This window comes from Leguminivora glycinivorella, chromosome 5, assembly GCF_023078275.1.
Source record: "Leguminivora glycinivorella isolate SPB_JAAS2020 chromosome 5, LegGlyc_1.1, whole genome shotgun sequence".
In the NCBI taxonomy this organism is placed as follows: domain Eukaryota; kingdom Metazoa; phylum Arthropoda; class Insecta; order Lepidoptera; family Tortricidae; genus Leguminivora; species Leguminivora glycinivorella.
Window position 1 is genome coordinate 19342450 of NC_062975.1, and position 16283 is coordinate 19358732.

The window sequence follows — 16283 nt, forward strand, 5'->3', positions numbered from 1 at the left end:
TCGTAGTCAAAGTTCATTACAAGACTTTTCTAAGAAACCCAAAAACTACTATGATACGATGTTCTATCATGTAGTTCCAGTTCATATCTTCCGGCTCCATCATCAGACCTTGAAACCTAATCGTAGTCAAAGTTCATTACAAGACTTTTCTAAGAAACGCAAAAACAGCTATGATACGATGTTACATCATGTAGTTCCAGTTCATATCTTCCGGCTTCATCATCAGACCTTGAAACCTTATCGTAGACAAAGTTCATTTCAAGACTTTTCTAAGAAACCCAAAAACTGCTATGATACGATGTTCCATCATGTAGTTCCAGTTCATATCTTCCGGCTCCATCATCAGACCTTGAAACCTAATCGTAGTCAAAGTTCATTACAAGACTTTTCTAAGAAACCCAAAAATAGCTATGATACCATCGTAGTTCCAGTTCATATCTTCTGGCTCCATCATCAGATCAGTTCAACAGTACCATATTATTGTACTGTCATCAGAACTACATACAGCTGCCAATTATCATTACGCTACGATCCTTGGAAGATGGTTAAATTAGCCTCCGTAGATTCCATTACATAGTTAGTTACATACACGACGACCTAATAAAAGCGTGTTAATATTAATATTAGCGCCATCTAGCTGAGCCCTTCTTCTGTGTGGTACTGAGGTAAGTACGTTTTATTCTTAGACTTTATCTGTCTATACGGAGTTAAATGTCTTTGACTAGAAGTATAGGTACTCTAATGAGTATTATTGTATTTAGCGCCGTCTCTCGGCAAAATTTACTAAGTAGGTAATTTACGCGACTTGAGACTTGTGCGAACCTTTAGGCATGGAAAGTCACATGAAAAGTTGTCGAAACTAATAATAGATGGCGCTGCATTTAAATTTCTTGACTGATAACTCTAATACTAAATTGAATATACTCTAAGGTAGAGCAGAGTCTAATACCTCCGCTTTACAAAAGACCGCAATCAAGTAGCACTAGACTTTACTCATTGTTGTGTTCCTGCCGGTGAGTAAGGCAGCCAGAGCTCAACGAGGGTGCGGTACTCCTTCCTTCCTTCCCCCTCCTTCCTTCGGTCCTTTGAGTCGTCGGCACCCAGGCCCCTTCTAAGTACAGGTTTGTACAAGTTTCTAATGAGTCGAGTCGGCAACGCACATGTGCCACTCCTTGAGTGCAGGCGTCCATATGTAACAGTCACCGCTTTCCATCAGACGGACCGTATGCATGTTTACCACCTACGTGGTACAAAAAAAAACTCTTGACGAATTCACCTTAAACATTAAAAACTAAATCAAAATCGATTGATTCGTTCGGGAGCTATGATGCCAGACAGACATGTCAAGCGTCAAACCTATTATTATTATAATATTTTTGCGTTGGTGGTTAAAAACAAGAAACCTCCTTCAAAACTATAATAAAACACAACTTTCTATGAAAATCGGTAAAGTGCGAGTCGGATTTCGACATTTCCATACAAAAAGGTCATGAGCGCCTGACGACATGTGATGGCAACGTGTACACTAGATTTGTACTTTAAAGATTTTGCGTATATTTTGGAAACTATAAGAGATAGAGCAAATAGACTTCAGATTTTGGTTGTCGGTGGCACAATTTTTTTGTTTTCGTATATATACACCATTTTTTGGACCTATTAGGGCAATATTATGGTCAGTGCAGTTCTAAACAGTCGTAAGCGCCTCTTTTTTAGTAGGAACTTAAGTCATTTTGGCAAATGCTTAAAATTTTTAACAATTTCTAAACAGAAATGAATTTCTTTCTACCTGTCCATGGCGCTCACAAAATTTCAAAACATTTAGTAAGTACTTGCAGCGGCAGTGAGTGAAAAATCTCAATTAGAGTTTTTTTCTCTTAACTCCGACTTACGCTTGACTGTAGATTTCTAATAGGTTTTCCTGTAATCTACAGGTAGAGGGCTATCTCGTGTATTTTTTTGAAAATTTTACGCGAAGTAGTTTCGGAGATAAGGGGGGGGGAATGGTCATTTTTTGCTTATTTTCTTAAATTACTTCTAAATTACCAAAATAAAAACTATAAAAAAAATATTTTTGAGATGCTTATAAAATGCTCTTTCATTTGATATGTAGCACAATATAGTTCTAATAACTTTGATTTTTAATTTTCAATTTTACCCCCAAAAGTGGCCCCTATGATTAAATTTCGTTTAATTTCAGTTAATTATATTACATGTCCGTCTTTGGGCCACTTGTTTACATACGTGTGCCAAATTTCAAGTAAATCGGTCTAGTAGTTTCGGAGAAATCGGCTGTGACAGAGGGACAGACAGACACGCGAGTGATCCTATAAGGGTTCCGTTTTTCCTCTTTGAGGTACGGAACCCTAAAAACAGGTCAAAACAAAAGTAGAAAAAAAAAACAACCGAATTTGTATATTTATCTACATAAGCTATGAGCTATCGGCTATTAAAACGAACGTTTATAGTTACTTGCCCAGCGGTGAGCTATCAATATCGCCGTGTCTCTTTTATTTGCACGGGAGTGCTTATCTTTTGTTCTGTTGCTCACGAAAGCCGCGGGGCTAGCATGTTAATGTGATATACACTATCGCATCGGTACATTCTTTTAGTAACTTCAAGCCCGGGTCGAATTATGGGCCGTACAGAATACACAGGACAAGTTGGGACAGTTTTGACATAGTATATTCTAATACAACAAATAAAACAAATAGTTTATTTAATATATATTTATTTGTAAATTAACTTGTTCGAACTAACATATAGCAATAAATCAGCTCAGTTTCCCTTCCACAGACCTTGCATCCAATACCTTGTCAAAATACCTGTCACTCTCCATTCTCTGAGCATTTCAATACAGAACATCAAAATTATTAAACAATAACGTGGCATCTAAAACACTAATAATATAAAGCCAATCGAAATATGACTACAATTTCACTGACGTAGCCATAATACTTGGGGCAAAGACTCATTGGTTGTTTAAGGTTTTTATGTGTAATAAACTTTTGTTTCCAATTTGACAGGTAAATGAGAACGATGTACTATTCCATACAATATGCGCTAGCTGCTTTTCAATAATTTATGTGAATTCAGTGACCAGAAAACAGGCTTTCCATCAAAGGACACTTGTCATAAGGACACTTTAGGTTTGGCACGCCATATTGGTTTGTAAATATAGAGCCATCTCATTCGTCTGTCAAACTAGAAAGCCTATTTTTTAAAGTTTTACCAAAAAAGGAACTTTCTTAGACTCAATTACAATGCACAACCAATAACTCTTTGCTTGAGGCAAGTCAAAACATTCCTCTATCAGTGAAATACGTTAATTCTACGTAGAGATTAGGTATTAGATACATACTCGAAATACGAGATATAGTAGGTTTTGTACAAGAGGGGATTGGTGTTGCTCCTTACAAGCCGACAGTGGTAACTACTAGCGTATTTACAGCGTAGACCGATCAACGAGTGGGAAATATGATGCTATGATTATGTTTTGTTAGAAGCGGCAACCGACTGTAACACATGATACGTATTAGAACGAACGTCGCTGAAAAGGGATTTTCGCTGTGGTAATATTTTTTCTTTAAATTGTACCATTAAAGATTGTTATAAATTGTAAAATGAACGATCCAAGTCAAACGATTTAGTTTAACAGTGCAGTTTAAGGATACCTTTATATGTAGCGTGATCGCGCGTCAAAGTAAGCCGCCGTCTTATCTAAAAGAATCACCATACTCGTTGATTGGAGTAGAATGCGAAACCATGTCGGTGAATCTAAATTACACATTAGCCTACTGTGCATTCTTCAGTAATAGTGCGGGATTTTATTTATTAATAATACTAGCTAATATATACGTAATATCTTGTATATAATATCGTAAGTGCGTCCTAATATTACATAAACAGATGACGATTCGGACTAGCATAAGGAACGTATTATGGTTAACCCGTTAGAACTGATATTTGTAAAATCATACAAAAAATAACATTTGATTAAATTTATGTACAAACTGTCAAATGGCTACATTGAATAATGTAAATTAAATTCTAAATTAACACAGTGGAGACGATAAGCATTATTGCTTTTAATTATAAAAATAAATAGTGAAACCTACATGTCTCGATAAGCTACATTAAATAAATAAATTAGAATTTATCTAACTATCCTACCTAATCGTGGAGAGTTACACCAAAATACTGACGAGTAACAGAATGACAGAAAACAACGCAGTCGACAATTTCGTTTTCGAGATAAAGCCTATGAATTAATACAATTTAGAAATTAAGATTCGGTGAAGTACGCGGTCGCGTTTTGCCGATGTTATGGCTTACAATACATACAACAGTAGGTATTCCACTCTCAAACACTCAGTCCCCGAATTATCACCATGGAGATTTCGTCGACTCAATTTTTTTCGCCGTGTGCAAAGAAATTGCTGCCTTCCGCCAAAGTCGATTTTAGCATTTTTTAAAGTGGCTCACCTAAAGTCATATTAGTGTTTCAACATGGTGATGGTGGGGGTGGTATAACGAACAATAACATTTTAAAAAGTGTCGCACCTACAGTTGCACGTGTTTACAAAGTTACGTGTGAACAAAGTGTGGTGTTTATAACTCGCAGAACTCGTTGAGAAGACTCTTGAGCTCCTTGTTGTGGGCCGCCTTGGAGCCGGTGGCGGGCGAGGCGGCGGTCGGGCGGCCGTTGTAGCTGCAACAAATATGTTGGAGTTACAAACGAATTTCATGTTCGAGCTATTTTTATATCACAAGAGAAAAATAAGCTTACAGTATATCAGTCTTGCAATAAATAAACAGAAAGATGTCTAAGCCCTAACGAACTAAGATGTTGAAGTAAAATGGATTAGGTTCCAGAAAACGTGTGTCGTGTAGCTGTAGATGTATTTTTGAAGAGTAGAACTTAAAAGTGGCAATATATATCCGTCTCTCTTAGTATTATAAGGGACTCCAAAATGCCGGCATTGATGTCATACCTACTAGGGTCGTTAGTCGTTATGCTACCTATGGAAGCAATAAAGATAACTGATTACTAGCCTGACATGCGGTGCTCGCATTGCGTTGAACGTGTTCAGTAGGTATGTATGATGTAAGATTGTTGGACGTAGACAGAAGCATAGTTCTTTTATAAGCCAAGCATGCTGTGTGAATATCCCAAGCCATGCAGTGAGAAGCTTTGTAGTCCTGTATTCTCCTAGTCATAGAGTTTTAGTATGAGGGTTCCAAAAAGGACAAAGCATTATATTATACTCTTCTAAGCGGGATTCTTTTGCCGCACTAGCCCAAAATGCTGCACGCCTATTACGCGCCTGAATGTGTTCAGTATGTATTAACAGTGTCGAAGGTAGCCAGAAGCATAAAGGTTGTTTATAAAGCAAGCATGCAGTGAACATCCAAAGCCATGCAATGAAAAGCGTTGCGGTTAAGCCTTGTTAGTCTGGCTCACCTAATGGTGCGCGGCACCGTCTCTGTCTCATCGCTAGGCGGCGGCGCGCGCCCGAATAGTTGCCCTAGCCAGCTACCCCCTGACTTTTGTCTGCAACCAACCGGGTTAGGCATGAGTTAGTCCCACATGAGTGGTTATGAACAGTGTCGTGTACATTTTTAGAGGAAAATGGGTGACCGCGATTTTTATAAAGAAGAAGTCGTCCAATGTCCTCTTAAGCGTGTTTATAATACTTTATTACATTTTCTACGTTGTAACCGAAATATAAATTGTATTGTAGAGGTACTTTTCAATCGGCAATATTGAGAATACAAATTCAAATCACCTTCAAAATTCAAAAATGTGTTGATTAAGTTTTAAACGAGACTTTAACGCCCACCTTATTTGAAAATGAGTTTGAAAGTATGATAATAATACATGTTAATAGTGATTTCTAAAAAGCGCGACCAAGCAATGTATGTAATTAAGCAGAATTCATGCCTACCATGCAAATTATTGAATTTTTAGCCTGTACAATAAAGGTCAAGAAATATACCAATTTCTTCACTTTTATGGTGCGTATTTGCGTAAGAGGTTTGACACACGATTTCACACACACACAGTTTTCGGTTTTCAGTCAGTTACAGTTCGTGAATTTCACGAAAATGCGTGCTTAGAGCCTCATTCATATGGTCATACTAATAAAGAGACTGCGCGCAATGTGCAGAACGTTTTGACGGTATAATTTTCTGGTTTGTGTGAGTTTACCTGAGGGTGCGCTGGTTCTGCAGCAGCGTGCGGAAGCGGGGCTCGATGTAGCTCCAGGAGCCCATGTTCTTGTGCTCCTCCTGGGACCACACGAGCTGCGCGTTGCCGTACTTGGCGGCCTCGGCCTTGATCAGGTCGTAGGGGAACGGCGAGATTTGCTCCAGCCTGCAAATAGACAGCACGTTAAAATCTATTTTATTGACATTGAAAATGCATCGTAATTCTTTAGGGTTCGGAAGATAAATAAGATCCATAAAGTTTCGCCTCGACCAAATGTCTCTTTGTCTATCTGTCTGCGTCATTACTTCCTCGTAAGTGTTAGAAAACTGCGATGACATGGATACGACGGTCAGTTGATTTCTTTGAAGACCAAAGGGTTTGAAACTTCGAACTTTGGAGGAAGGAGCGCAGGTTATTATTGGACGGTAGCTACGCCACTAGTTTAGGTTTTTGAAAGTCTATCAACTAACCCTTAACCCATCGTATGCTTATGCACGGATCACTGCGTAAAATTAGGTCATCTTTTTGCATTTATTTTGGATTTTTTTTTTTGCATGACATAGCCGAGGTTGCAACCCACGATTTTTTAATGCATCCGCACTCAAGGGGCTATTAAGATATCAATAATTACCTGCAGATAGCAATGTCATTTTCGAGTCCCTTTTCGCGACGCTCCTTCAGCAGGTCGTAGTACACGCGGCCGGTACAGAAGGCCAGTTTCTTCACACCGCTCGGGTTCTTGGAGGCGGGGCCTTCCTCTGGGATCACCCTATAGATTGAAATAAGTGTTTAGAAAAATGTTTAGGAAAAAACGGACCTGTATATTCTGTAAATAGAATGATTTAGTTGCCATTCGATTAGATGTAAAGTTGCTTTCTGAGTGTAATAACAGTACTTTTATGGAAGAAAAATCTAAAAAACTTTGTGGGAACCTGTGACGGACTACTTCGTTGCAGGGCTAAATACTACAGAAAGCTGACATACCAGCAATACTTTCCACACCACGATCCAGTTGGTAACAAAATAGCTTTAGGAAAAAACCTACAAACTTCTTCTTTGTTGCCACCTAAGACTTTTTGTGTCTCTCACGTACTTTTAGTCAAGTTTTCTGCTCCATTCAAAAGGCAAGATTTTGACGGACTTTGACCTTCTGCTGTTGTTCTTCTTCACGTTATAGAAGGCCTTCAATATTACGACGAGTTTGAAAGAAAAACAAGCTGAATAAGTACCTCCTAAAGCTGGTTCCTTCCTTCATGTCATCGAAAGAGCTCTTGCACTCGGGGTGGCGCAGCAGAGACTTGGGCGTCATGATGATGAGCGGCTTGCGGAAGGGCAGCGCGATCTGGCGGCGCAGGATGTGGAACAGGGACGCCGGGGTCGAGCAGTTGGCCACGATCCAGTTGCAGTCGTGGAGTTGGCGTACTGGATAACAAACGTTAAAGTTAGTCTGAGTCGTTAAGCCTCTTGAATGGACTTGCGAGCTGATAGCATTTACGGAGATTTTAATTTAAAATCTGAGTTTGCATGTTGATCAGTCAACGGTTTTCGTCTTGAGTCAACGCAGGTTATTCCTGTGCGTCGTCTTTGTTTTTAGCAGGGTCAGAACTTCAGTCCAGAGAACGTCAGCATTTTTAAATAACACTGTTCATTGCTCCTTGAGTGCTGACTTGCAAGTTGCGAAATGTTACCAAAACAATTTAGAATGTGCTAAGGTAGGTATTTCTGGTTTAACGACCGGTCTGGCATAGCGCGTAGTGACCTTGCCTGCTAAGCCGCGGTCCCGGGTTCGAATCCCGGTAAGAGCATTTATTTGTGCGATGAGCACAAATATTTGTTCTTGAGTCATGGATGTTTTCTATGTATATAAGTATGTATTTGTACAAGCTTTGCTTAGTTGTGGGCTTGGTTGATCTATGTAAGGTGTCCCCCAATATTTATTTATTTATTATTATTTGCAATTAGTAAGTCTCAATCCCAATCAGAGATCGAATAGTTGGGCGTCATTTGTAGAACGTTTACGGAATAATGAACCTAGTTATCCGACCTCTGATCCCGATGCAAGAACAAACGTTCGTCCAATGTTGATGACAAGTATTTCAAGCTAGCATTATTTCTATTCTGCGAAGAGATGATTTAAATATTAAAGGTAACGTGTAGAGACAGACCTTCGTAGTCGTTGCTCTCAGGCGGCATGTAGTCGGGGTCATCAGAGCTCATCTGCAGGAAACGCTCAAGGCGCGCCGACGAGTGCTCAGGGCCCTGCAGAAATTAATACAATAGTTCAATAATGTTTTCTATGAGCTACTTTATTTTTATGCATCTGACCAGCAAATGATAATGACGCTACTTTTTATTTAATGTACAGTCAAGTGTAAAAATATGGGTGCGTACAACTTATCAAAAATATGTCCCATAGCACTTTATGTCGGCGGAATAAGGTCTCGGTACATATTTTTGAGCGGATAAAATCGATACGTATTTTTGCACTTGACTGTACGAGGAATGGGAGCAGTAACATCGCCCGATTGTAAGCTATTACTGCCGCTCATGATGGACACTCGCATTGCAAAGGAGCCTTTGAGATGGGGGTACATTTGTTTTCTTGAAGGTTCGGAAATATCGCTTAGGAACACCACAGGCCCGAGTTCTTCAGAGTTCAGTTATTCGACGTAGACAGTTCTAGTAAAACGCACTATTGGAGACTTGTTTGTTTTTCCGTCTTTCACGGCGAAACGGAGCGACAAATTGACGTGATTTTCTTAGTGGAGATAGTTGAAGGGATGGAGAGTGACATAGGCGATTTTTTGTCCCTTTCTAACCCCCCACTTCCCTTAAATAGGGGGATAATATTTGTATGGAGCATTCCGTAAATTTCTAATTTAACACGAGCGAAGCCGCGGGGAAAAAGCTAGTCCATACTAATATTATAAATGGGAAAGTGTGTGTGTCTGTTTGTTAGTCTGTCTTTCACGGCAAAACGGAGCGACGAATTGAAGTGATTTTTCTAAGTGGAGATAGTTAAAGGGATGGAGAGTGACATAGGCTACTTTTTGTCTCTTTCTAAACTATATGACAAAGGCGTGACAGGGCCTCGGCTCGATGGTAGCACAGGACTCGCAGTAGGAACCCGTTCCTCGGGTATATTTTCATCAGAGTTCATATTGGTGAAATACACACGTGGGCGATGAAATAATAACACGTCGTGATAAAGAATGATCGACTGTATTGTGCACTAATGATCAAACACCAAAATAACAAGCGATTGCTTTAATTCGACTGGATTACAAAATCACAACAAAGAAACGCAGTGATCCCAGAGATGACGTCACGTGGACGACCGCACTGTTTGTCTGTCAGAATCATAATGCCCGCTCCGGCCGTACTACCCTACCGAATACCAGTTTTCAGGTACGCAACGCCATCTCTGATTCCACTCAGGTAAAACTACCTGACGTTTCTTTCTTAAAATAGTCAACTGAGAACCCATCGATCTACTTAATCTAAGTGTAAGATGAGTGTAAGTGCGTCTGTAGTTGTTTGACGTCTGTCTGATAGATGGCAGCACTCCGACATATATAACGACGGTGAAGTACCACGAACTCCCAACTAGTTAGGTTTTCGTACTTAGTTAGGAGTTCATGGCACTTCGCCATCGATAGCACCCATAGTACAAGCTTTGCTAAGTTTGGGGCTAAGTTGATCTGTGTAAGGTGTCCCCAATATTTATTTATTTATTATTTACTAGCTTTTGCCCGCGGCTTCGCTCGCGTTAGAAAGAGACAAAAAGTAGCCTATGTCACTCTCCATCCCTTCAAATATCTCCACTTAAAAAATCACGTCAATTCGTCGCTCCGTTTTGCCGTGAAAGACGGACAAACAAACAGACACACACACTTTCCCATTTATAATATTAGTATGGATAAATGTTTCCCCGTACTCACCATGCCCTCCATGCCGTGCGGCTGCAGCAGCACGATGCCGGACTGGCGCACCCACTTGGCCTGCCCGGACGAGATGAACTGGTCGATGATGCACTGCGCCACGTTGTTGAAGTCGCCGAACTGCGCTTCCCACAGCACCAGCGCGTTGGGGTTGGTCACGGAGTAACCGACTTCGAAGCCGAGCACGCCTGCAGAAAACAAGGATCTTTACTGTTCAATTCTCTATAATTCATTTCAACAAGATATTTAGACCTAAGTAAGATTAGGGTAGGATGCATCAAGAACACAGCGGCAATAGTGAGTGGCTAAATGCGAAGACCGATAGCGAAGCTCCACGCTGAACCGAAAGCTCGATGCTTCCAGGGAGTCAGTGCTCAAAAACAAAATAAGTGTCTAAATGTCCAAATGGCCTAAGTCTAGGGCCAAAAACCCGAGGCGTCCAGAAGATCTGCTGACTAACACCTCTAACATAAAACAAATACACGTGCCTAAAGGCGAAAGTCGAAGGTCAAGCTCCGCATCCGGCCAAAGGCTCGAAGCATTCAAGGGATCTGTGCTCAAACATCGAACAAATTTAATATACAGTTCCTTCCAATTTTCTGCTACTACTAAGTTCTAAATGATGGAGAATGAGTTACTAGCGGCCGGCTTGAGCTGGAGGCCACGAGGGTAGCTGAAGATAGGAAGGCGTGGCGCGAGCTTGTGAAGGCACTTTGCACCTCTGGGGTGCCTTAGGACTACAACACACACTAAATACTAACCGTATTCTGACAGCGAGCTGTTGCACACAGTGTAGGGCGCCTGGTCAGGGTACAGGTGCGCGAGCGGGCAGTACGTCGCCTTGTCCACCTTCTGGTGGTGGAGCACGTGATGCCTGCAAACAGTACACACGGTTACATGATACGATCAACTTTTTATTGTAGTCCTGTCTGATAAGAGAACGATGCAAAGACCTCTGTGTGCAAGAATTTAAAAATCATCTTCATAATCGTCGCCTTATTTAGCTCGTTCGTTTTCTCGGTAGGTGTAACACAAAGGAACGATATTTCTGAACTGATACAACAGAATAAGGTGCCATGCTCAATATACTCTTTTGACAGCCTGACAAGGATACCATCCTTTAAGGAACCAAACGCCAATTGACAACATTTCATATTTTTGAGTACTACTTTTTATTGTTTGGTTTGAAAGAACTCAATACTAAAAGATACACGTATTTTTTATTTTTTTCAAAAACTGCTATTTTAATGAGAAATTCCCTTTTTATTACTGCTTCGAGCAGAAAGAGCGTAAGTTACAAACGTCAAGACACAGCTTCGTGACGTCACATGTGTTGTTTCATACACCTAAGAAAACGACAAAATCATTCCTAAAAAAAAAGTTTTAACAGTCAGCTTAAACAGTCCGTTATGTCTGACTGTCAAGTTTCACTGTCAACCAATAGTGAATGCATAGTGAATGACTACGAATCATAGACTAAGCCATGAATTTTTTAATATCTTTGCTACGAACTGTGATAAGTTTCACTGTCAAACTCAAGTGACATCCCAACTGGAAGATTTTTTTGATATAGTGGCAGCTCTAAATCAGCTATTTGACGTCACTTCCCCTTTAAACTATTTTTAAGATTTTTTATACTAAAAATGCGGAAGAAAATTAAAAAAATGATTTATGTGATCTACAAGCGTATATCTCGAAATGGTTTTCGATTTAGGGACATTGAAAATTTTGAAACGTTGTCAATTGCAATTGTCTCAGGCACTTCTGCCTGTTGGGATCTAGGCCAATCGACAGTACTGTTTTTCAGAATCTTCATGACCGTCTTAAAAGAGAGCCGTTCGGGAAACTAGAGTTAAAGCGAGACCTGTTTATCGCTCAGTTCTTGGGAATCGATACTTGGGCTCGCACGCTATTCGACATAGACCACTGTGAATGTTGCACTCACCTATGCGAGAAGGTACCACGCTCCACGTCCTCTCCAGACAGCCTGACGTGGATACCCTCCTTCAAGAGGGAACCAAACGCCATGGCTTCAGCCAGAGCCCAGTCGACGGTTCGGTTCTCGACCATCTCCATACGCGACTTGAGGATACGGAGCAGACCCTTGTGGATCTCGAATTCGGCCGCGTTGGGGGGAGGCGCAGAGAATCGCTTGCCGATGTGGACGAGCGTTTCCTCTACGACACCAGTCGGGGACATCTACACAAAAAAAAGAAAAAACTCTTAAGTAGTTCTACGTATATTTAGTTATAGGTAAGTATAGCCGGAGTACTATTGTCCCGGAGCTGTAAGTTCACATTTTTGACACATGACAGCCTCCACAAAACGTAAACTGGCGCGACCTAATGAAATTTTAAATAAAATCCTGTAATAATATTTAAAAAAATCAAGTACAAAAGTTAAAAACAATATATCGCTAACTTTAAACATAATCTAACACATGTTACATTTTTGCGGATCTTCGTTTGTGAGTATTTTACGATATTAATTTATCACGCAGGATTTACTTATTATGTCATTTATCATTCATTTTTAAACTAGGGCTCTGGCAGAGTCTATCATTTCGATTCAAATGACATTTCAGTAAGTCGATAGAAATCGTATATTTGTTTAAGCGCCTCCTTGTACCTGTAGGGCTAGGGTTGTAAATAGAAAAAAAAACCAAATGTTTTTTTTTTCAGAATTGTGAAAAAAAACATGAAAAAAAACCGAGCACCATGGTTTTTTTTCTAAATATGGTTTTTTTTTTCAGATGAACAAATAATACGACAATAACGGTTTTTCGTGAGTTGTAACGTGTTTCAATAACAATAACGTACATTTTAATTCAATTAACATTCAGTAATACAAACGTTTATTAGGGAATTCCCGATGCTGCGTGTAGCGTGGAGAGGCGGTGGTGTTGCCAACAGTAAATAGTGATAACTACCAACTATAGATTTCGTAAATGTTACTTTTATAAGACCAGAAATTAAAGTCATTTGATTAAATTCGTTTAATAGTTAACATTAAGTCTAAAAAACCGTATAAAAGTATTAACTACTTTGCGAATTTTGAGATTTCGTACTTTAGAAAAAAAACATACTCCAGAAAAAAAACTGTTTTTTTTCACGGTTTTTTTTCATGTTTTTTTTCAAGCCAGAAAAAAAACCGTTTTTTTGCAACCCTATGTAGGGCCTAATCGATTCAACCAATTCGTAAATAATCGCTAGATTTGGCAAACGATACGTCTTAGCCACATCGCAACATACTTCAAAACAAATGTGTCAAAAATGTGAACTTACAGCTCAGGCACAGAGCACTAGAAGATTGACGTTACGTAAGAGAACATTTCGCCATATTTCGCCGCGACCATAAAGTTGAAATAAAAATAACAAAAGCCATAAAGACGTTGGTTACCTTGAGCGGGTCCTTGCCCTCGAAGAAGCCGGACCAGGGCGAGTCGAGCCAGTCCTTGTACTTAATGTGGGTCTCCTGCTTGGCCTGGTTGTATGCGTCTTCGCAGATCTTCTCGTATTTGTCTCGAACGTCTTTCACTTCTTCGGCGGTGACGACGCCTTCGGCGATGAGCTGGGCTGCGTATTTGTCCAGCACTGGGAATAGAGAAATAGTCAAGTGTTACTATTGACTAGTTGGTCACATTTGATTACAACATTACCTATATGTAGAGAAGTGTGCTTTTGTTTTAATATTTAATGCAAAAGATGATACGACTCAACTAAGGCAATCAAATTTATGAAAGAGGCGCGTTCCTACGCACACAGTCTAAGCTCGTGTACGTGAACGCGTACCATGCTTGTATGAGTGAGATATGACAGGTCGACTGGTCGCGTTTTTGAAAGGAGGTAACCGAGAGCGGGTGTGCGTCACTCAGTGGGGAGCGGGAGTGGCCAATTGGCCATACTACCGATAGAACTATTTATTATACTGTGACTCAACGCTGACATATAGAAGATGGCTTTTATTACTCCGCGTGGAACCTATGAATTGAAGGAGATGCCATTTGGCCTGCCAAACGGTCCTGCAGCATTTCCTCATTTCGCCGAACAAATTCTTTATATACTTACCAGGCTTAGTATTCCTGATCTTCTGGTACATAAGGGGTTGCGTGAACATGGGCTCATCGACCTCGTTGTGTCCGTTGCGGCGGTAGGAGACGATGTCGATGACCACGTCCTTGTGGAAAGTGGCGCGCCACTCGGCAGCCACGTTGCACACGTGCATGACGGCTTCGGGGTTGTCGCCGTTCACGTGGAAGATTGGCGCGTTCACTACGCGGGCCACGTCTGGAAGAAAAATGTTATATATAGTTAGGTATGACATCAAAGTTACGATGTCTAAAATGGAATCAATGTTTGTTAAGCCGATTTGAAATTTTGTGAAACTTGCAGGCGTCCCTTTCGCACTATTTGTAAGTGCGATAGGGACGGCGTGATGTGTTATCGTTTATCGCGCGACCATGATATCCGTTCTGGTTAGGTTAGATTTGTCTGATGGTCAGATTGGTAACTGGTCGCTGTCCCACAGGACATCTGGTTGCTGGCAACGATGCGGATGGTGCCTTGGGTATTGTAGGCGGGCAGGTCTGACAAGGGCATGGTTTACACCACGCTCTGCCCACTGTCCAAAAGGATAGACTTACCTGTGCAGTAGGCGGACGAGCGCGAGTGGCGAGGGTCGGTGGTGAAGCCGATCTGGTTGTTGGCGACGATGTGGATGGTGCCGTGTGTGGTGTAGGCGGGCAGGTCCGACAAGTGCATGGTCTCGAACACCACGCCCTGACCGGCGAACGCCGCGTCACCGTGGAGAAGGATGGACATAACCTGCAAAATAAATACATTGAGTCATGTGTTTTGGAGAAGCGGTACTGGATTCAACCATAAATTAAATATAACAAGATCATACCATCCCATACATTAAAATGCGACCGCCTACGAACGCGCTTACACTCCACCACACATAGATGGCGCCACAAAAAATGCCTTGTTGCCACCGATTATTTGTAGATTGGCATTAAGTGTCAATTCCGAGCCGTAAATCTATGTCAAAAGTGACACTTAACGCCATCTACAAGTATAATCGAAAACTACAAGACATTTTTTTTGTGGCGCCATCTATGTGTGGTGGAGTGTAAGCGCGTTCGTAGGCGGTCGCATTTTAATGTATGGGATGGTATGATCTTGTTATATTTAATTTATGATTCAACCAAAAAATAAACTAGCAATATCTGTCATTATTATCAAATAATTTGCTAATTATTATCAAAAAATTATATTATATATATCTTGACGTCTAATCACAGACAAATCTTGAGAAATGTCCACTTACGATTAGATTTCAAGTTGTCTACAGGTGATTAAAAGTAAGAATTCAATGGATTTTCGAGTGGTTATTGCTACTGTTCATTACATTAATGAACCATCTCCAGTATCCACAAATTAAATCTACCCTACCTACCTACCCACGAGTATTAGAACACCACTTAGTTTCAGCGACTCATTATCTAATATGTCGTAAAGGACGAATAGGATAACTCGACCATGGACCAGAGATTGCCAGTTCATACATATTGAGTCTACCTTTTTACCAACCTCATCGGTAAGGTAATCAGGCAGGCAAGCATGGTCGCGCGATAAATGATAAAACATCAGGCCGTCCCTATCGCACTATTTGTAAGTTCGATAGGGACGGCCTGATGTTTTATCATTTATCGCGCAACCATACTTGCCTGCCTGGTGTGATTTACCTTCTTGCTCTCATTTATCACCACAGTAGAAATGCTCAGCGTCGACGGTCCGATGATTTATCTTCTTGCCTAATACCCGCGAAACGTCGCTAGCTTCTAAATTTGGTCCATACGTTTCTATTCGGTTCATACGTTTCAGTTTGTCGCTTGGATATGACTGTGAATGAAATGAGGTGTAATTTACCTTCTTGCCCTCATTATCGCCACGGTAGAATTGCTCAGCGCGAGTCTTGCCCTGCACGACGGGGTCAACGGCCTCGAGATGGGATGGGTTGGCGCAGACGGCGAGGCGGATGTTCTTGTTCGTGACGCGGTTGAGGCGCTCGATGTACGTTCCCAAGTGGTATTTGACGTCACCGGAGCCCTGTGAGAGAAATGTTCTTAAGTT

General features: G+C 40.8%; 1 protein-coding gene across 6 annotated transcripts in view; it reads right to left on the bottom strand.

Annotated features, from left to right (window-relative positions):
• Positions 1 to 2711: 2711 nt before the first annotated feature.
• The window catches only part of LOC125226688 (2-oxoglutarate dehydrogenase, mitochondrial), a 57793-nt gene continuing 44221 nt past the window's right edge, over positions 2712 to 16283 (bottom strand). For 4 of the 6 annotated variants that reach the window (XM_048130749.1, XM_048130751.1, XM_048130748.1 and 1 more), the window contains exons 11-23: positions 16080 to 16259; positions 14792 to 14972; positions 14217 to 14435; positions 13549 to 13742; positions 12095 to 12348; positions 10911 to 11023; positions 10150 to 10337; positions 8374 to 8467; positions 7438 to 7630; positions 6840 to 6977; positions 6209 to 6373; positions 5462 to 5551; positions 2712 to 4708 (exon numbers count right to left, since the gene is read on the bottom strand). In XM_048130749.1, coding sequence (XP_047986706.1) covers positions 4609 to 4708; positions 5462 to 5551; positions 6209 to 6373; positions 6840 to 6977; positions 7438 to 7630; positions 8374 to 8467; positions 10150 to 10337; positions 10911 to 11023; positions 12095 to 12348; positions 13549 to 13742; positions 14217 to 14435; positions 14792 to 14972; positions 16080 to 16259 — 2109 coding nt within the window. In that variant the 3' untranslated portion in view covers positions 2712 to 4608. The remainder of the gene's footprint in view (positions 4709 to 5461; positions 5552 to 6208; positions 6374 to 6839; positions 6978 to 7437; positions 7631 to 8373; positions 8468 to 10149; positions 10338 to 10910; positions 11024 to 12094; positions 12349 to 13548; positions 13743 to 14216; positions 14436 to 14791; positions 14973 to 16079; positions 16260 to 16283) is intronic. The other 2 variants (XM_048130752.1, XM_048130753.1) reach the window with 1 other exon arrangement.